The sequence below is a fragment of the Rhynchophorus ferrugineus genome, unplaced genomic scaffold (genome assembly GCF_030347505.1).
Source record: "Rhynchophorus ferrugineus isolate W39M unplaced genomic scaffold, kcgeb_rfMv2 rfM6, whole genome shotgun sequence".
NCBI lineage: Eukaryota > Metazoa > Arthropoda > Insecta > Coleoptera > Curculionidae > Rhynchophorus > Rhynchophorus ferrugineus.
The window spans coordinates 21,948,764-21,971,623 of NW_027472585.1; the positions used below are offsets into that span (position 1 = coordinate 21,948,764).

At 32.9% G+C, this 22,860-nt stretch overlaps 1 protein-coding gene across 2 annotated transcripts in view; it reads right to left on the reverse strand.

The window, feature by feature from the left end:
• LOC143197864 (limbic system-associated membrane protein-like) overlaps positions 1-22,860 on the reverse strand; it is a 487,089-nt gene that overhangs the window by 152,643 nt on the left and 311,586 nt on the right. For both annotated transcript variants that reach the window (XM_076406625.1, XM_076406624.1), the window contains exon 3: positions 15,434-15,634. In XM_076406625.1, coding sequence (XP_076262740.1) covers positions 15,434-15,634 — 201 coding nt within the window. The remainder of the gene's footprint in view (positions 1-15,433; positions 15,635-22,860) is intronic.

Below are 22,860 nucleotides of genomic sequence, written 5' to 3' on the forward strand. Positions count from 1 at the left end.
AGAAGAAAAAACAGAAAGTCCCTTAATAATTTTCATATAATTAAGATCGTCGGCCGGCTGGTGGGAGGGGCGGCCATCTCCCATAAGAAGATTAAAAGGACAATTCTTTTAGCTGGACGGGGTAAAGATTTAAATGTCTTAATTACGGCCTTTAAAAAGAAGAAGCGAGCGTTAACACAATGTTGTTTTTTTCCGCCTTTACTTTTTCTTGCTCGTCGCTCGCCTTGAGTTCTGTATTAAATTTGCGAGGAAAAAATAAGCGGGAGAGCGGAGATTGTGGTAGGAGGGGCGTACCGGCAAAAAATTAGCTTTCGGTGGTGTTGCGGATCTGATGAAAAAGTTTCGCGATTTTTGTTTTAATCTCGTTCGTACTTTTGCTTATAAAAGAAACGGTTTATTTGGAATAGTAGTTAATATAAAAGTTACTGCCCAAACAAATATGTCGGTGTTAAGCTGAGAATTTATTTTTGTTTTTTTCCATATTTTCAAAATGAATATATCTGTATACATTCTAAAGGCTAATTAGTAATATATATACCGATTTGATCGATGTCCTCGTGTCAGTGTTATACGTTTTGTTATATATTGAAAAGTCCCCGGACTACCATAGTAAAACACATTTTTTGGCAATTTTTTTTTATTCAACAAAATTCCCTTCAAGGGTGATACACTAATTATAGCGACCCTCCAACTCTTCGATACCATAGTCGAAAAGTCAATGACTTGTGACACGGTGCATTGTCTTGGTGAAGCACCACTTCTTTTGAAGCATTTGAAGATGCGGCCGTTTTTCGGCGATTTCGTACTTCAAAGGGTCCAATAACGATACGTAATAGTCGCTGTTGATGGTCCTTCCTTTTTCAAGGTAGTCAATGAAAATTATTACATGCGCATCCTAAAATACGGACGCCATAATCTTGCCAGCTCACTGTTGCGTTTTTCCACGCTTTGGAGCGGTTACAAGTGCACATTGAAAACGGTCACATAGATGTTTAGCCGAAAGTGTCTATCGTAGAATAAGTATTTTATAATTTAAAACCTTTGCAAATTATAGTTTCTTAATTTGCTAGATTGCTATAATAAGTATTAATAACTCTCTTGTTGGTTCTACTAGAGTTACAAGCTAGAAAGGAAAATTCTGCCGCAACTATTCTACACACTAAGCATAGCGTCATCTAATTATTGCTTATTCAGATCGATGCAAAATGATTGAAAATGAATCGCTGCCATACAAAAATCCTTCTTTCGACACGGTGTCACTATATGTCAAGATAGACAGAAAATATTTATAGAAAATGGTGAACATTTTTTTCGTTAATATATATTGCACTAATTCTACACAAGAAATGTCTTTTTAATATAAAAATATATGAGAATACATGCAAACAATTATTATGCATTGTCAATTATTTATATAAAATGTGACGATATAACAATATTACAAAACGTAGAAATGTTTTTTTTAATCCTTTCGCCAGAGCTATAGTGAAATTAGTTTTAAGTATCTTCAAAATCTCCGGTTTATCAGTTTTTTAAACAACAAGAGGTGTTTTCAAAAGTTTACTGTTTCGTAGTTATGTAAGCAAGGATACCCCTCAAGAGTTGGTAAAACAACAATGTATGCGTAAATATAACATTTAATGAATAGTCTTTGGTATGTTATAAAATGAATAATAATCTATTGCTATATATTTAAAGTTGAGATATTGCTTTATTTATATAAATTATATATAACAATTAAAAGCCGATTTAAATCAATAAAAATCTCTTTCAGCTCAGGTATTTTTATTTTTATATTTCCCTTAATCCACCCGCCATCACAAACGCAGTGTGGAATTAATATCTATCCGGGTGATAGAGCAATATTTAAAAAATGCATACGTTTAATTCTTTTAAAATCGTGTCACCCGACCTATTGTGGTATTAATCCTTCTTAATGCTTTTGAAATCCTTATTTTATCAGTTATAAAAACAAAAAACGTGTACAGTACCGCACATAAGCTAAGACATACAATACGAGTCGAAAAACAACAATATATATGTAAATATATTAATTTTATAGATAATCTTTGCTGTACTTAAAGGACATTCAAACTGCATAACAATCTATTACTATATTTTTAAAATTGGGATATTAATCAACAAAGGAGCAATAGATAACAATGAAAAGCTTATATTTGATAGGGTTGAAACCTCCCTTTCAGCTATAATTTAAGCCTAACTTCTATTACTTATATAAATTATTTTTAACAATCAAGAGCCGGTCTATACCATCAAAAATAACTCTTAGCTCCGGTATTTTTATATTTTCCTTAAATCCATCCATCCATCCAAATATAAATCCTATGAAAATGAAAAATGCGACTGGCCGATTCGGTTTCAACATCAAGCCACCAAAAGAAAATGAAAAGATTTATCTGCCGAATTAATATCTATCCGGACTTAACAACTAGGTAACAGGAACGAGGAGGGAGGAAGAAATCCTCGGGTTTTTCATCGGTTTTCGACGGCCCACTGTTAAAACACTGAGCCGCTCGGATGAATAATGAACTGTCCCATGAAAATTGATAACTTTTACGGTTCCTGGGAAACGGGCCATTTTTTTTTTTTTTTTGGTTGATCGCTGTTCGAGGAGGGGAAATTATTGGAGCCGCTACAAATATGTATTCGATGCGAAAATGAGGAAATTATATTGGGGAGGAGAGAACGAGTTTGTCGTTTTCGGATTTTATTTGTAGACGATGGAGAATTGAGTGTTGGGGGGGCGTTGTGGGGTGTATACAGGCGCCGTTTTTTTGCTGCCGGTCTGAATGTCGGCCGAATAAATCCGTCGTCAATCTGCAATATCTGGATATGTCGTGGTCATCAGTCCTTGAACGATATACGCTCGAGGCTATATAGTAGCTTTCGTGTTTTTATCAACAAAAGAAAATGGCATCCCTTTGATATGAGTGTGGTTTTGATTGATTTATTATTGCAGATCGGGTCGTCAATAAACTGATTCTTTTTGTTCATATTTTTCTCTTAGTGGTCTATTTGATATGAAATTGCCAAATTAGTTGAAATTTATGGCATCCCAATCACGCGAACTCAATTCAAGTTGATGGGCTAGTTTATTACATCAGATATTAACATATAATATCAGACAATTAATATAATTATTAATTATTTAATATAAATTAACATTTATTAAAATTCCTGCAAAAAATTATTCTGAACCAATTGCAACTATTATAGGTTTTGAATTTAAAATTGTCCAAAGCAGTTTATTGCGTTAAGTTATTATGGTGGATCGGTGAAACACAATCAACAAACAGTGTTTATTATGTCCACTGTTATGTTCGTTACTATATTCATAATGACTAAACCTGAAATAAGTACTCTATTCCGTTTTTGCTATATAATGTTATGCGTTTCCTTCTTATCATTCTTCTGTGATTAATAATGTTATTTCCAGTATTTTAATGGATATATATATATATATATATATATATATATATATATATATATATATATGTATAATATATAATTGAATTATGTGTTTTTCCTTTTTTTTAAATATATTTTAAAGACTCCTTTTACCAACTATGGGTTTATCTGGACTGTGCCTAAAGTTTAACGTGGGCTCCGAACGACGGTCCTCAGCATTAAGCCTACCGACATCCACTTTTACCCGGCCTGGTTACTGGCGTGACTGGGATCATTTTTCTTGTCGAATTTTACACTCTTGCCTAGAACATCCACAAATTTAAATAATCACAAATATAAATTTACGACCATGCCCCAGCAGGATTCGAACCCGCGGCTATCGCAACAGTAGGAGGACCGTCCCATCACCTTTACCACTGCACCACCAAGCCGGCTAGAATTATGTTAAAGAACACTTAGAAGATAATGGAAACTAAGAGACCGGCTTGCATACATAATTGTAAATGAAATTTGAGAGCAACACAAATAACCTCTTCGAGCTAATAGATTGAAATAAAGAGAGGTACCTTTAAGAGAGGTTGAGGTGCCTCCATTTGTTTCACTGTTTGGAACCTCTGACGCACGCCGACTACTTGACACAACAGCGTGTTGCGTTCGAATATGACGCTGAATTAGATTAGATATGCACAAATCATTATCGGCAATACGAACAAGGAATGCCAGCATTTTCATGCATCTGACGATAAAGGTGAATCGCTCAGTTTTTGGTGCTTATCAGGAACAGATAATCACACTTCAGTTATTAAATATATCTGAAGAGAGAGAAATTGTGGCAACGTTGGCAAACTTATAAGTAATTGGTCTAGTTGTAAAACAGCGTTTCCACTTTATTGCAATACAATACGAACACTACGTTGTAATCACTAACCAAAAAAGTAACGCATGGAGAACACGTAGCAAGATTTATGTACAAACTGTATTTTGTGACTTGAACATTTTTCAATCATAAGCACATATTAAAACAAATCACTAATTGGATGTTATTTTGATCATCTCATTGTATTTGCTTGACTCGCAATAAATGATTGAAATGATTCTATCCAAAGAATAATCCACTATTTAAACAGAACATTATGTGTTTAGTTAGCTCCTACGTACATAATAATTTCACATTAGAAAGCGAATGTCATTTTCATCAATTTTCTCTCTACTGTATACACTGGTCCTTTTTGGGCAGCCTTGGAATATGAGCATATTCTCCCTCACTATATATATATATATATATATATATATATATATATATATATATATATATATATATATTATATAGACACAATATTGGATGCAAACAAGGCTAAAGTTGTTAGCAAAAAACGGCGCGTTCAAATGATACTACAAACTTCTTAACTATTTTAACGTTTTGTAATGACAGCACGATATAGTTTTCATGATATAGCACACAAAAAAGATCAAAACACGACCAGTACACCGGTATTTGATAACACAGGAGAAGAAAGTGGTATCCTTCTGAACTAACAAACACAATCGGCCAAGCTGCAGGAGTAATTGCAATCAAGACCAAAAGTAATTCTATCGAACGCTTTCGATGAAGTCATTCGTTTAAGATGCGCTTAAGGTGAAACAAGCGCTCAATTGAGGAGTAACTATAAACATCCAAATTACAATGGTTTGGGTATATTTGTCGAATAAGATACGAAATATTCCTCACATATTTCTATAGCAAAATCGATTTTGCGATTGAAAGAGTGGAAGTTAATCGGAAGATTATTGAAAGTGATCTGAAATATTCACAGGACTACCATACATCTGGACACAAACATTTAGGCAAGACCAGTTGCAGCTGATTTTCAAGTGTAGCGAGATACGTTGAAGAATATTCGAAGTCGTATAGCACCAACAGCAGCGTATAGGTTGAATAATAGAGCCTCTCCAAGAGCGCAAAATATCAGTTACGTACGAGTTTATCTATTCTGTTTATGAATTTTCTGGATCATAATTTGGACAATTGTTTAATATAGAATGTATACAATTTTGTTTCCGAATCACTTTTTTTTTTCTACAAAACAAAACTGGAATGAAGAAAAAGAAAACAATTTATTATTTCAAATTATTATTTGTATATAAATAACATAACATTAAAATATAAACAAATTAATTGAAATACTTCTATTGAAAAGGATAAAACCGCTCATTGAAGAAAATAATTTAATTCTAGGTTAACAATTTGGTTTTAGAAAATGATTTAAAAATACACCAGAAGAGAATAAAATTTGTTGGGCATTTTTTTAGATGTTGGTCAAACTTTCGATAAAGTCTGGGATATGGGTTCAAAGCATAAGGCTAAAATGAGTCATACATAACCAATCAATATTTCAGAGTCAACCTTGAGTAAAATCCAAAGAGATGTACCACTGCGAAGTGTATTGGAACTTGTCCTTTATCTGCTGTACACTGAAAACCGCTGGAGGCCTATTTCCATTAAAAATGTTGTAGATAATACTGTAATCCTAGTTAAACACTGAAAAGAAGAATACTGAACTAAAGCAAAGTTACAACAAACTATTGCCGAAATACAATGCTGACCAGAACAATTGTAAAATGAATCAAATAAATAGCATATAAATTGCATAAATGCATATTACAAATGAAAGCTACATGATAGCAAAAACGTGAAGAACTCAATCTAAAGTATATAATGTGTATTGGTTATTATATATATATATATATATATATATATATATATATATATATATATATATATAGTGAGGACAAGGTTGCAAACAAGGCTAAAGTTGTTAGCAAAAAACAGTTCAAATAATACTACAAACTTCTTAACTAGTTTAACGTTTTGTAATGACAGCACGATATACTTTTCATGATATAGCACACAAAAAAGATCAAAATATTGATCAAAACACGACCAGTACACCGGTATTTGATAACACAGGAGAAGAAAGTGGTATCCTTCTGAACTAACAAACACAATCGGCCAAGCTGCAGGAGTAATTGCAATCAAGACCAAAAGTAATTCTATCGAACGCTTTCGATGAAGTCATTCGTTTAAGATGCGCTTAAGGTGAAACAAGCGCTCAATTGAGGAGTAACTATAAACATCCAAATTATTGAAAGAGTGGAAGATAATCGGAAGATTATTGAAAGTGATCTGAAATATACATCTGGACACAAACTTGACACAAAACTGGACACAAACAACAAACACAAACTTCTTGCCTAAATAGGCAAGAACAGTTGCAGCTGATTTTCAAGTGTAGCGAGATACGTTGAAGAATATTCGAAGTCGTATAGCACCAACAGCAGCGTATAGGTTGAATAGTAGAGCCTCTCCAAGAGCGCTAAATATCAGTTATGTATGAGTTTATCTATTCTGTTGATGAATTTTCTGGATCATAATTTGGACAATTGTTTAATATTGAATATATACAATTTTGTTTCCGATTCACTTTTTTTTCTACAAAACAAAACTGGAATGAAGAAAAAGAAAAACAATTTATTATTTCAAATTATTATTTGTATATAAATAATAACATAACAATAAAATATAAACAAATTAATTAAAATACTTCTATTGAAAAGGATAAAACCGCTCATTGAAGAAAATAATTTAATTAGAATTTAGTTTTAGAAAATGATTTAAAAATACACCAGAATAGAATAAAATTTGTTAGGCAATTATTTGAATGTTGGTCAAACTTTCGATAAAGTCTGGGATATGGGATTAAAGCATAAGGCTAATGTGACTGTTCCCATATTCAAAAATGAGTCATACATAACCACTCAATATTTTAGAGTCAACCTTGTGTAAAATCTAAAGAGATGTACCACTGGGAAGTGTATTGGAACCTGTCCTTTATCTGCTGTACACTGGAAACTTGCCTATTTCCAATGAAAATGTGGTAGATAATACTGTAATCCTAGTTATTCTCTAACAAACACTGAAAAGAAGAATACTGAATTAAAGCAAAGTTACAACCAACTATTGTCGAAATACAATGCTGGCCAGGAGAATTATAAAATGAATCAAATAAATCGCATATAAATTGCATAAATGCATATTGCAAATGAAAGCTGCTTGATAGGAAAAAACATGAAGAACTCAATCTAAAGTATATAATGTGTACTGTTTATTGGGTATATATTCTGCGCTATCAGGATATAATAAGCTTTTACTTTACCAACAAGTATTGAAATCAAGTTTTTAGTCAAGTGTCAAGTTAAGTGTTGCGCCAGCCAAAGCAATAGCGGTATTACACAAGGATTCCAAAACAAGATAATGCGAGGTATTTTTGTAATCCCTGATGTATTTCATTCGAAATAAAAATCTGTATAAGGACCTGGAGGCAATGGTCGACAACGTTATCAAGACTATGGCCAAAGACATGTACAGAGGCTCCATGAGGGCATCAATGTTGTGATTCTGTAGCTGTTAGATCATGATGGCTTAGTGAAAACATTAAAGAGTGTAAAACTATTTGATCTAGTCCAGTGAAGTTATTAAAGCACATTAAAAACGGTGACATATTTTAATAACGAAGTGTCTATTGTAGAGTAAATACTTTGTCATTTTAAAACATTAGCAAATTAGGATAAAAACAAATAGTAAATTATAATAAAATCGGTGTAGTTAATAATAATTAAAATATATTATTATTAAAACAATTTTATTGAATCGATATCTGGGCCTGGGTACACTCAATGTACACGAAGTAAGGCTCGATGATGCGTTCAGCTTAAAATCCTTATGAAAAATATAGTGTTTTAGACGGAGCTTAGAGAATTAAACGGCAATAGTGTAATAAATTTGTCATTTTGGAGAATTGTACCACACATAAGCGTGATTAATTGTATGATCGGTAATATTCTATGGTCGATTCAAAGGTTCTGGTATAAAGCTAACCTCATTATCAAAATATTAATTATAAAAAAGTTATCAAAATAACTTTATTTGAATATATCACCGTACAAAAGGTACACATAACTTTTAGGACATCATAATATGTTTGTCATTGTTTAGATTCATCTGTTACATTTATTTAACTTAGAAATGAATGGGAGGACGCAAATTCTTGTTTTTTATATTTCGCACTAAATTTACTATCTATTTATAATTTATATTATAAATTATATCAATAGTTTCCCCCTCTGTTAACACTACTAATTATATAATTAGATTAGAGAGTTATAAAACATCAATAAAAGTATTAATTATTATGGGTTGACATTAATTTCAACATCCATGGATATTTATAATATTTGCGATATAAATTATAATCAAATCGATATTGCCAAGTTATTATCTCGATTGCGGTCCCAGGCATCTGTGAAACCATTCCAATATGAACAACCCACACCAACAAATTCATATATATGTATTTATATATATGAGAAGTATATTTTATTGTACGGGTACTATACGCGGTTTTCAATAGGTGGTAAAGTGAAAATGAAATATTTGTTCTCTATGGCTATTTTACAGCTGACTAATTCACAGACTGAACAAAGCCAACTATATTTTGATTTTATGTTTTCCATTATTTTTGTGTTATTATTCAATGCATTAAATATTGAACATAACAATTTAAATATAATGTAATCTGTTAGATTCAACTACTGATATGTTTGAATGCATTATATATAATAATATTGTATTAATTATAATAATATTTTATTAATTATGTATTTTAACAAATTAAGTCGCCAATTGTTTTCGGTGTTTACCTATCAGTTTATATGCTACGCTCGCTTTAAAGAGTTCTAAGTTAAAATATCCACATAAGTAACAGCCACATTTAGATTACAGTATATACGATATGGAAAAACAAGAAATGAAGAAGTTATAACTAGGTGATAAGAAAATATTCCCAGGACATCAATTTGGCTTCAGAGAATAATATTTTATACACCTCTGCCTATATAAAAACTATATACCAGATTCATAGAATATAATTGAAAGTTCATATGAGGAAAGAACAGTTTTTTTTGTCATTTTTCTCTATGTGGCATTCTTCACAAAATATAGAAGAGGCAGAACTTTAAATTATTAGTTTTAGGTAGCGTATTAAGCAATATGCTACCCAAAAATTAGATACAATAGTTAAAATCTTATGTTTCGGATAGAGTGTTCATAGTTTAGTTTTTAACTGGTGACTGTGAAAAGTTGAAAAGAAATTAAATCAGAGCTACTGTAATATACTTCAGCAAATAATGTTAACAATGGGAATATGTAATGAAGAATTAGTCTGAATCAAACTAAATCTTAACACGGTTTAATTTTACATATAGGGAAATCAGACATTCAAATCGGAAAATTCAATTCAAATCAAAACATGCCAATACCTTTAGACGCGACACCATATGCTACGTACAGGTCTCATGTAAAGTAGAAGAAAGAAGAAATCGATATTAAATTTAGTATTGGCTAATTTTAGATAATCCCAGCCGGAAAACCTATTTCGATTAAAATCAGCTAGAAATGTGAATGCAGAGGAAAAGAGAAAACTAGCAGTAAAAATTCCAATGAATTCCTATATTAGATATCAATGTTAATTTATTGATTTCACATTTGAAAATATTATATTTATTGACTCATAGGTATAACAATAAAGCAAATTGATTGAATTCCACCGGTACAAAATACAAAAATGACGCTAGAATTGTTGAAACATGAGAAATGAGGTCAAAAGAAAACTAGAAAAGGAATCACTCCAAGGAGGCATCTAGATAGGAAGAATCTTTAAGATAGTTTATGACTTAAAGTTGCTTCTCCTTGAGTCTAAATTTACCTCTATGTGTATTCTACGATCATATTTTGTGTTGTAATGTAATTTTTCTAATTGAGATATTTCTTTAAGTATTACTTTAAATTAAAATTTACATCGTGTCAAATCACCTTAACAAAGTGTGAATAATTCAGAAATAAATTATTGGTCTGCAATTGATGTGCTCCACATTTTATTAATTTTAAGTTGCTCGAACAAAGAGAAAAGGAAGCTTAAATGAAAAATCACCTTTGTCGAAATGATGTTAAATTAATTTTTACTCTGACTAATTCATCCCTTTTATCTGTTGCTGCGGGGAATTTTTCTAATTCAAAAGGGGACAGTGGGGAACTGATGCTGTTTAAATTAATTAAAATTTGGAAGGGGCTGATAACAGATTGCTTAATATTTTGATAAATAATTATAAATTATGGATATTAGTAGGAAAAATTATTCCTTGGAGATTTTCTATGCTGTATGATGTTTCTAACTGAATTTCCTTTAATTGCACTTAATTTTACATTTGACTGATTTATCAGTCAAATATAAAATGTAAAATTTTTAAGTAATCGCTGAAAATATATTTCAAATATTTCTGTCAAGAGTTTGTCAAGAAAGTTTATGTATTCTAGATTTTATAGGCCTCCGCCAAATTTGAGGTGGCATTTTATGCCATAATGGTTGAGTATGTGGTAGGAGTTGGTATACAACATTGGTTATATTGTCCGTATTTAGCTGCACCTCTGTTACTTTAAAATATAAAATATTTTCAATATTGCATGGTAAATTAAATAAAATAAAATATGTGGTTTGAGCCTTAGTTCGTTACTATTTTATTGCAGAATTAAATAAATCACGTTAAAATTTAGAAATTTAGAGTTGCAAGAGACATTTTATATGACACATTTTCAATTAGTCGAATTGCGTTTTTGTATGATAATACACCCGTTAAAAATAAAATCAATAAATACACTAGCAAACAAAAACACAACTAGTAATCAAAATACAAGCAACTTACCTGTTTAAGGGTTACTGATATAATAATACCGATATTATAAATCTGAATTCAACATTATTGTTTTGTAATTTTTTAGAAATACATTTAGGGCATACAAAATACACCCATTTTTGGTATCTTTGTATCTTTTTTAAATATTGGGATAGTAAGTATAGCAGTTTCAACATTGTTATTCCAGTATTCTTGTTATGTCTAGTGCGATATTCAGTTTCATTCTATTGTCATGACCTACCTGGAAATAATAAGAATGTGATGATAGCTGTGAAGCGAGAATAGTGGTCTTTCAGACACTACAGAGTAGCTAACATCCTACGTTAAGTTATTTGAACGTTAATTTAGCTCTATTGTGCCACAAATATGTCAACTTGTCAATGAAGTAAATTTGGGAATGTCTCGACGAATTTATGTTAGGTGCTTGTATACTACTGTGTATATTTGTTGACCATCGTTTTTCAGTAAAGTATTCAATAATAGTTAAATAATTATGAAGACTGAAAATGGTTAAGGACAAGAACGATTTGAGTTTTAAAAATAATCTGAAATAAGTTGCAAGGTTTTTTGAAGAAACAGCCCGCCCACGCTCTAAGCAATATATATTTCATATTTTCAGGTCTCAACGTCGTTAAGTTTCATTTCATGTTAGACAAGAGAAGAATGGATTTCGGTAACGCGTCATGAAACAGATTGAACGTCACTTCTAGCGTGATAACGTTAGCCGCACAATTCAAGAGTAGTGAAGATACAGCAGAGTAGCTCGAAAACGAAGTTCTAATGCACCAGCATACTCACCAGACACCATTTTTGTTCCCATAGATGCAAGATGGTTTGTCTCGCACACGGCTTCGAAATGCTGAATGAGTGCAAAAATCTATCGATAATTGGATAGCTGATAAATGATCATGATTTATTCAGCCTGTTATTGTTATTTTGCAAGGCTTACAATATATCTTGCTATTTGTTCACAGTAAAAGCTTGTTTAAAGCGGTCGTTTAAACAATTGTTAAAATATAGGCACACATCACCTAATAATAGATCAATTGAGAAGTCTCCGGCCTGACATACATGACCCTACTATAATTAAATCCATGTTTTTTAGTTAGCCCTAACCCTCAAATGATGCGTGTATAAATTTGACAGCTGTCGCATCATTAGTTTGTGCAACTTTTGTTATTGTGAAAAAATTGATAAAAAAGAATTTCGCGTGTTAATAAAATATTGTTTTTTGAAGGGAAAAATACAGTTGAAGCAAAAACCTCACTTGATGCTAAGTTTCCGGACACTGCCCAAGAAAATCAACCATCAAGGATTGGTACTCTATGCTTAGAAGTAGTGAAATGAAAACCGAAAACGGTGAATGCAGTGGACGCCCAAAAAAGTTTGTTACCGAAGAAAACATTAAAAATGTCCACAAAATTATATTGAAGGACCGTAAATTGAAATTGAATAAAATAGCAGACACTTTAAAGATATGAACTGAAAGTGTACATTTTAAAATTTGCGAATATTTGGGTATGAGAATGCTCTGTGCAAAGTGGGTTCCGCGCGACCTAACTTTTGACCAAAAACAACGACGAGTTGATTGAAAAATTTGCTTTCTCTACTGTATTCTTTTCCGCCAATTGGAGTTTTTAGTGGCGACATGATGTGAATAGAATATAGAATAGAATATGGACAAAGCAATAGGTTAGATGACTAGTCTTATGAAAAATTACTTTATGAAAACTCTACGAATTTACAAGGAATTAAAATTATTTTTGGAAAAAAATTACTAGAAGGAAATATTGTCCTTTGAATTATTGAAATCTGAAATGCGCTAAAACCCTCCAAATGTGCGCGTGACCAAATTGTTTTGGTCGCATCGAACGGTTTGTACGGGTACATGTTTTATTCATATATTGTTTTAGTAATTTTGTGTAATTGTTAGACATTATATCGTGTATCGATGTTATTAGTGTCCTAATGTAATTGGACATGGCTGGAAATCCTAAAAAAGTTACACATTTTCGTTGAAAAGCGTGAACTAGCCAATATAATTTGAACATCGGAATTTATTCACACCAATAAGACCATTCTAATATAAGCATTTACTTCTTTACGCTGCTTTACTTATGTCTAAACTCTTGTTAACGTAATATCGTGGTAAATAATAGTTGATAAAATTTTAGTTTGGATTTCGTATATTTTGTTTATCGTGTATAATAGTCCCTAATAATTTGTTCATTTTCTAGTTAACAAATAATATTCCATATTAATATTAATATTATATAATATAATTATTATATATAATAATTATTATAATTAATATATCTGGTTTAGTCATAAAAAGTTGCATGAAGACAGTGCATATACAAGAGTCGAATGTCATCTAAATAAAAAAACTGTGGTTCTAATTGAAGCCACTGAATATTTACTTCCGTTCTATAATGACCATATTTTCACAAAATATAAAGAGAAATACTAATTAAGTTCAAGTCTTTAACAAGTGTTATTCAACTATCTGATTCTCTGAATAACAAATAGTGCGACAGTTCACCAGGTAAAGGTTAAGTGGCATATATTTGATTAAACAATGTGATTTTATCAAGTTTTTTGAGCCAGATAAGTTTGTTGATGTTGTGACAAATATAAATGTTGAACATTTCGAACATTACTTACGTACAGACGGTATATGAAGCAATTGTTACTGCAGTCAATATAAAGTAAAAAAAAACTAAGCAAGATTAAGAATTCACCGAAGATCTTGACATACCTGAATATCATTTGAATCACATTTTTGTAAAACACTTTATGAAGTATTATAATTGTCTACGCTTATAAGATTTTAAGGTTACTATTAAAATTTCTACATTTTGTTTACATAAAAATTACAAAGTAAGCAGTAAGTAGTCATTAAGATATTTTTTGGATATAGTTATTCTTTCACAAACCTACTAAAAGTGCAAGAAAATCAAACATTTGTCTTCAAATGTATTTCATTTAAACCTTTTTTGTGTTATAGTTTCTATCAAATTTGTAAAATGAATATTTTGATAGCCCTGTCAAATATGTTTGCATGCGAATCTTCCAGTTACCATAATAACATTTTTCAACAGGTTTTCCACAATACTAATTTTATTTGTCTTGGGAAAACTACCTTAGAATTATACCTGCACTTATTAATTTTCTTGCCAGATGATAGTGAAAACATGTTTACTTAATGTTCTTCAATACGTTACCATATTTCATTTTTGGTCTATCTGAAATACTCACTCACTTCAATTATATAAAAGTTCGCCCCATCTATTGTGGGAAAATTTGGGTGGCTATTTGCCTTGATAGATCCTAGCTCAATGTATTCATTTAACTTTTCTTTACGCTGGTTGCACAAAATCAATAATTTAACTGTGACATATAAGATAAATATTCTAAATAAAATCGAATCGTGCTAGGAAGCTCAAATATTGGAATGTGGAAATGATGGTTAGGAAACGGTAAATGACGTCAATGTCTGCGCTTCTGGCGCATGTTTTATACTATTTCTTCCTTTCTTTCTAATCTCTAACTGGTCGGTGCTTTTTCAACAATTTAGAAAGAAATTTAGAATTTTAAAATGACACTTTAAGTTTTTGTACTGATACACTTGTTTTCATCATTTTGATCTTGGTTGTGACGTTTATTATTGTTTAGCTTTAACCATTGTGTTATGTAGTCATCCAAATTTTAATATGGATAAATATATGCCACAAGGACTAGCAGAAATAGTGACAATATTTATTGAAAATAGGTCACAAAAGCTAAAATGTACAAAGCACATTTGTACAGAAAACTTTTTTCTGTGCTTCCTTGGAGATATCCAATTTAGATGTTTTTTATTACACAGCAATGCATTTTATTAATTACTTTTCTTATATTTCGTCTTACACATAAACCGCTACTAAACGATATACCTAAGGAAACGCGTCACGAGCGTAACACAGACTGATCTTTTTCCCTCGTAACATGAATAAAAAGATTCGGCACCGAAAGATATAAAAGTTGCATGAACTTCTATCCAGATACGGCCAAGCAAAAAAAGATCCAGATGCTATTTTCGGGATTAAGATCTTACTTTGAACTTGTCCGGGTATGATTCCCTTTTTTCTTTCCGTTTCCGCCGTCCCCCGCCCGCGGTCAGGTCAAGGGCCTGCCACGCACGGCACGAAACACTCACCTAATATTTCCACCGTGTGCGTAATCTCTCTCGGTTCGAGTGTGCCGATCTGGCAGACGTAATCTCCGGCGTCTTGCGGTCCAACTTCTTTGATCTCCAGGCTGTAGTCCGGTTTAAGGGTCACCCTTGGATCCGGCGAAACAAGAGTTTTACCCGCCGATAGCACCGCTATTCCTTTTTTCCACACCAAAACGTATGGGCCTGAAATAGATAAGACATACGGTCAGCAACATTTACAATTTTATATCTTGATAATGAAAATTATCAAAGTTTCATATATATGATATAATTTATTAATGCTTTAAAATGTTCATAAATTTACTGCCAATAATTTATTATTTCTTCTATTTGTCCTATCGGTTCGATCTATGCAAATTATGTAGTTATATTAATTTAACTGCTTTATATTTTCATTATTTTAGTTATGTATTCATATAGTCTTTATGTTTTATCCATATATCTCACCTCAAATATATATTTCAAAAACTATAGATACACTAGGTTTTTAAAAGAATAATTTCTTTACCTAAATTTTTAAATACTCCGATCTCGTCCTTCCAGATAAGTTATCTTTATTTGCTTCTGATTTTCTACGGCTTGCACTTTGTCTTTTATGCTTGTTGAAAACTAGCACCTCACCAACAAACGAATAATTAACATTCTATGCAGTATTCAGTTAGTGCTTTGTTAAGAAATGCATTTATTTTATAAAACCCGAAATGAATCAGAAATTATTACCACAAAGATTTACTAAAAACTCTTAATAACCCTTAAAATTACCTCTAGTAAAATTATATTCTATATAAACATCCTTAAGCAAGAACAATTTTTCCTAACTGCTCTCTGTTCACTGGACATTAAATTAAATCAAAGACAGGCTGCAAATTTCTAAATATTCTATAAACAAATAGGACAGATTTTTGTTATTCTCGAATTTTAAGCCTTTAGGATGATATTTCTGCAAATGTCGTGGGTTTTGTCTTCAGAGCTATATACGCTAAAGCAGGCACATTAATTTTTGTATCTGCAGTATGTATAAAACATAACCATACCTGATCATACTATTGTTAATCCTTTTTATCTAAATTTGCCATAACATAACCATTTAATACAAAATCTTAAATAATGCTACATAAGATTAAACAACTTCGTTTAATAACGTTTTAACACACTCTCCTTCCGTTTTAAAATCCTTTCAAATGTTAATATTTCAAATGAGTAAGATTTTGATTTTAAAAACTACGCGTCTATGGGTGATTTACGCACAAAACAAACGAATAATCTACTGAATAACAGTTGAAGCTCACAGCGCGTCGATCAGAGCACAAAATATTAATTTAAATATTTTTTGTCACCGATCTGAGGGCTATTCCTGGTTTTTTGATTTGGGCGTATTTCGTTATATTGCAATTTATTTATTTGTAAGGCACACTAAACAAAAATTTTAGGGATACAAATTCTTCATCCATATAACAAGTGAATTGAAAAGTCCCCGGCCTGATACACAGATGGCGCTACTAGAATTAAATCCATATATTCTTTAGTTAGCCCTAAACATTAAAAGATGCGTGTATAAGTTTGGCAGCTGTCGAATCGTTAGTGTGTGAATTATAGAATTTTGAGTGAAGCAACTTTTGTTATTGTTTAAAAAATGGATAAAAAGGAATTTCGCGTGTTGATAAAATATTGATTTTTGGAAGGAAAATCAACCATCAAGGATCGGTATGCTAAGTTTAGACGTGGTAAAATGAGCTCCGAAGACGGTGAACGCGGTGGACGCCCAAAAGAGGTTGTTACTGATGAAAATATTTCAAAAAGCCACAAAATGATTTTGAATGGCCGTAAATTGTAATTGAATGAAATAGAAGACACTCTAAAGATATCAACTGAACGTGTACATCATATCACTCACGAATATTTGGATATGAGAAAGCTCTATGCAAGGTGGGTGCCGCGCGAGCTCACTTTTGACCAAAAACAACGATGAGTTGATGATTTGGAGAAGTGAGGATGAGCAAGCGTAATAAACTCGAGTTTTTGCGTCGATATGTGATAATGACATGTCGACATATGACATATATGCCATGTCGAATGTGACGGCTCCATCATTTCACTCCGTAATTGACAGTCATTTGAGCAATAGAAAAACGCAATAGTCGGCTGGCAAGGTTATGGCGTCTCTATTTTGGGATGCGCATGGAATAATTTCCATTGGCTACCTTGAAAAAGGAAGGACTATCAGCAGCGACAATTACATAGCGTTGAATTAGGTTGCACCGTTTGAAGGACGAAATCGTTGAAAAACGGCCACATTTGAAGAAAAAGAAAGTGCTGCTTCACCAATACAATGCACCATATCAAATATCCATGAATTGGGCTGCCAATTGCTTCCTCATCCACCATATTCTCCAGATCTGGTCTTCAGACAATTTCCCGTTCTCAGATCTCAAAAGAAAGCTCGCTGGAAAGAAATTTTCGTTGAACGAAGAGGTGATCGCCGAAACTGAGGCCTGTTTTGAAGCAAAGGACAAATCGTCCTACAAAGATGGTATAGAAAATTTGGAGGGTCGCTATAATTAGTGTATCATCCTTGAAAGGAATTATTTTGAATAAAAAAAAGTGATTTTGCCCAAAATATTTATTTTACTATGGTAGGCTGAGGACTTCTCAAATTCTCATGGACAGGTTCACTAAGAGTCAAGAGCTGTAGGAATATTTGTAGGAAAATATTTAGATACAAATCGCTGCGCCTAGAATACTTATGAAATTATATACAAACCAAGCTCCAATAATATAACCACCACTGTCATAGATTTCAGGAAAATTAATATAGCACCAAAAGGCCTCTTAACACACTTTAATAAAATGCAGCTGGGATAATATCTTGGCGTATTGGGCCCGATGAAAAAAATCTAGCCATGTAACTTTTTCGCTATATAAAAGAACATGCCTAGACGTGAATATCAATGAAATAAAACTAAATGCATTGGCTTGCCGGATGCAAATCGAAATTGTACGTATATAAGAGTATATTGCTGAACAAGTCAATATTTTTTCCACTTCGCCGTGAAAATCCAACTGTTGAGTACAATTAGCAAATATAATGTAATCATTCAACGATTCCAAAACAAAGTATTGCGTTTCATATTCGCCGCTCCGTATTACCTCTGTGATGAAGTGATAGAGGGCGATATCCGTAATGCCCATAACGTGCTTAACAAAGTATTAATCTAGAGAGCACATACTAAATAGATTATTTTTATTTTGCAAGCGCCCTATATTGTTATTGTTTTTTTTTTCTGTAACTACTACACTCCATTACTTCTTGATAATTATTTATTTACCTTCGCTACTACTTATATTTTAACTTTCTAGCTGAACTAGGTGGAATCAAATAATTTTGAAACATAAAAAATTGAATTTTTGCTTCTAAGAATTTATGTAAATACCGACATTTCAACGAATTTGTAAAATTCTGTAGTGGCACGCTGACTTGACATTTAAAACGGTAATATATTAAACTGAATAATATATATTGTATATTTTAACTTTTATTTCTTTTTCTTTATTATGTATTTCTTGTAAGTCTATTGATATGTACAGTCCCACCCATATTGTTCAGGTAGCAACCTCCAACCCCATAGATCAATTGTTAATTTGATTAACGACTTCAAAGACAGGGTGGTAAAAACAGCTGCTTTTGTACCATCATGATAATGATAATAGATAGTGCTATCAATTATATTGGCCCTCTAGTTCTTGCTAGACCCTAAATCCAACATCAGGTGAGGTGTACATACACCTGTGTTACACACACGCAAACATTGGTGTGGTTTATTTGTCCGAAAAACTGTACTATATGTTAATTTTTTGCTGAAATCTTTAATTAAACATAAACCTGTAACGCGAAACCTTAAACGTAACCGCCTAAAACGAGGAGGTGGAATGCATGACGCATACCTAAATCCAGAGATGTAGGACTGCATCTGGTCTTACCAATACATGTCGCGTTATTGGGCACGATGACCCGGCGAAAGAATAGATAGTGAAACTAACTATTGATCCTCGAACTTGAGTAAACACAGGACTGGATGCTGTAGTATGGGGGTAAAATTTGTGACTGCCGCGATGGATGAGGTCGTTGCAGCCTGGAAGAAAAGGAGATTAGCATATCGACAAGCTCACGAACAAGCGCTTTTTCAAAACATCTTGGGTTGAGCGGTTGTTTGTGATTTCTGGAGTATCAGTTTCACTATTAATTTGATTATTTCTGACATACCATGGGGCCCTTGAGATTCTTCTGAGGAGCTTATTTTGTAAAACTAATTTCTGAAGCTATTTATATTTGAAGAACTTATTTTCGAAACCTTTTCACCTGGTTGTGTGTAATAAACTTGAAGTGGACGTGATCCATGGAGGAGGACGGACTGGATTATCATCTCGTAAAACGAGAATTTGATGAAGATGGGAAGTCTGCTAGAAAGGCAGATAAGAGGAAATAGTAAATCGGAATAATTGCTTTCTGAATTTGGGAATGCCAATTTCGAACCATTGATTGAAGTGGATACCTAGGTACGTGACGTTGCCCAGTCATAGAATTGTTGCTGTCTCGATCTTGAGTTGCGAGACGCGCAGAGCGTAACCCTTCATATTCCAAAATATTAACTACTTGACTACATCGTAAAACGTATGTGAATCGTCAGCGTAAAATGAGACGTCACTTTGGTCTTTTCTCGGCAGATCTGAAATAAAGAGGTTAAATGGGTGAAAGGTGTGAAATTACAGTGGAAAAGTAAAGCAGACATCTGGAGAATCTTGAAAATTCTAGCGGGGAAAATCAAAAAGATATTCCTCCCCTGAAATCCGAAGGGTCAGGTAACTTCGCAGTCTCAGACAGCAAAAAAGCCGAGCTCCTGGCCGAATCGTTAGAAAAACAAAGGGAATGCCTACCTTTTAAAAAGGGAAGTGGCGTCACTCAAAACAAAAAAGTCATCAGAGAGGCCAGCACTCTAGGGAAAATAGCGCCTCAAAACTATCTCAAAAACCATCTAGTTTCACCAAAGGTGTTACAAAAAATCATCAGCAATCTTAAACCCAAAATCGCACCTGAATACGATGAAATTTCGGTATTCTAACTCAAAAAGTTCGCGCACAAGCAGCTCTCGGAATTAACCAACATCATAAATTCCACCATGCGGCTGCAACACTTCCCAAAAATTTGGAAACATGCAGATATAGTCGTGATTCCGAAAAAAGGAGCAGATTCTTCGCCTTCAGACTACAGGCCCATCAGCCTGCTTATTTCAATGTCCAAGACTGCTGAAAGAGCGATCCTTTTTGCACCCAACCGGTTCACTGAGCAGAACCATATCATACCGGGTTCAGAGCCAAATATTCATGTGTACATCAGACCAATAGATTGACCGCAGAAATTCACTTCGCCAAGAGGAAAAAACACAAGCTCTGCGCGGTCTTTTTAAACCTAACAAAAGCGTTTGACAAAGTTTGGCACGACGGCCTAATACACAAAGCCATCGAAGCAAGTTTACCCGAAGACCTGATAATTTTAATGCGTTCCTTTTTGTCGGATAGAGCCTTTCAAGTAAAGATCGGTAATACACTCTCCAGTCCTAAATCAGTCAATGCAGGAATCCCACAATGTTCCCCATTAGCCCCAGCATTATTCAACCTCACCATGTCAGACATCCCAATGAAGAAATATGTGGAAACCGCCCAATACGCGGATGACACAGCTTTTTTCACCAGTTCCCGTTGTGCAGATGCCGCTCAAAGAAAACTTCAAATTCAATTAAATGCCACAGTCCAATGGTTAAATTTCTGGAGGTTGCAAATCAACACCCAAAAAACCCAGACCATAATCTTTCATAATCAGAGAGACATCCGCGCCTACCAGCTGAGAGTGCAAAAAGTCTCAATCCCATGGCGACAAAAAGCCACATAGCTCGGCCTCATCTTTGAGCGTAGGTTCCTATGGTCATCATAGATAAATAAAGCAATCTCCAAAGGCTACGAAGTCGCCACAGTGCTTAACCCTCTAATCTGTAGAAAAAGTAAATTGTCTCCGATGATTAAAGTTTTGCTTTATAAGCTGCTTATCAGACCCGTCATGTTATATGGATCTAACACTTGATATCGGCTTATCAGGCCGGAACTAGTGAAAAAGCTTCAGGTAATGCAAAATAAACTTCTCAGGTAAACGCGCCATGGTTTGTCAGAAATTTCCAAGTTCATCGGGAAACTGACACACCAGAAATAAGACGGTTTGTTTTCACCTTATACAAGAAATTCCATGCAACCTCAGCTCTCTCCAACAATTTCCACATCAGATCCCTGTCAGAGGCGTTCCCCAACCAGGTAGCCACGAAGAATATCCCCCCAAAAGCGGTTCTTCATGCCGTCAAAGGTTCTCATACCCCAAAATAAAGCGCCTTCACGGGCAATCCTCTCTTATAAATTGAGTTAACATCAGCAAGGAAACCTCTTCAGCTGGTAAATCAGGTCCAAAAAAAATACACTAATATTAGGTATTGTGAAAGAGTGCTAGTCACCCAAATGTGGCTGTAAATAAGCGGCTAAATGTACGTCAAGTCACTACATTTCAGTTTGTAAATTAAATTGAAACTACAGATATTTTATATAGGAGGAGGATTTTCATTTTTAATATATACAATAAAAATAAGATATTGTAATTTCGCCCTGGGCAGAGTGTTGAACTAGTGAGGCTTTGTATTTCCTTCATAGGTGAAGGTATTATTATGGATTATGAAGAAAAAATGGCAGAGGGCAATTGTGGATATTAGGAAGATATTAAAAAAACCATTGAGATATTTTTATATTTTATCTACCACATTATTATTTTTCTAATTTATTTGATAGTAATTTTCGCAACGGGTAGATTCATATGAGAAATGGGATTTAGCAAAGGGGTAATTTTTTTTATCTATCGATAACACAGATGAGAAATTATTGAGACACATTTTTGCATTTTTTGATAAATCAACTAGATGTACGTGTATAAGTACGTATTTTACTAAAGTATATAAAAATAATTTGTTCCTTATTTCATCACTCATAGATTATTTCTCACTTATAGTTACGCAAATAAACATAACATATTAATTAGCTCTTTGCAATGTTTATTGAGCCACTGGATTTGAGTTAATATCAATAACTTTGGAACCAAAAAAATAATCTTTGTTATATGATAATACATTGTTTACTAGGTATTTGCGAAGTGTGTACACTTCGATTTTTGAATTGATGGAATTGCATTTTCAAATTTATCTTTAAATCGCTTTAATTTCTTGCAACACTATGTTATTATAGTGTTCACTAAAATTAATTTTACTTGAGATATGAACAACTATATAATTTTTACTTTACGTAGCACTGAAACAACTATCGTG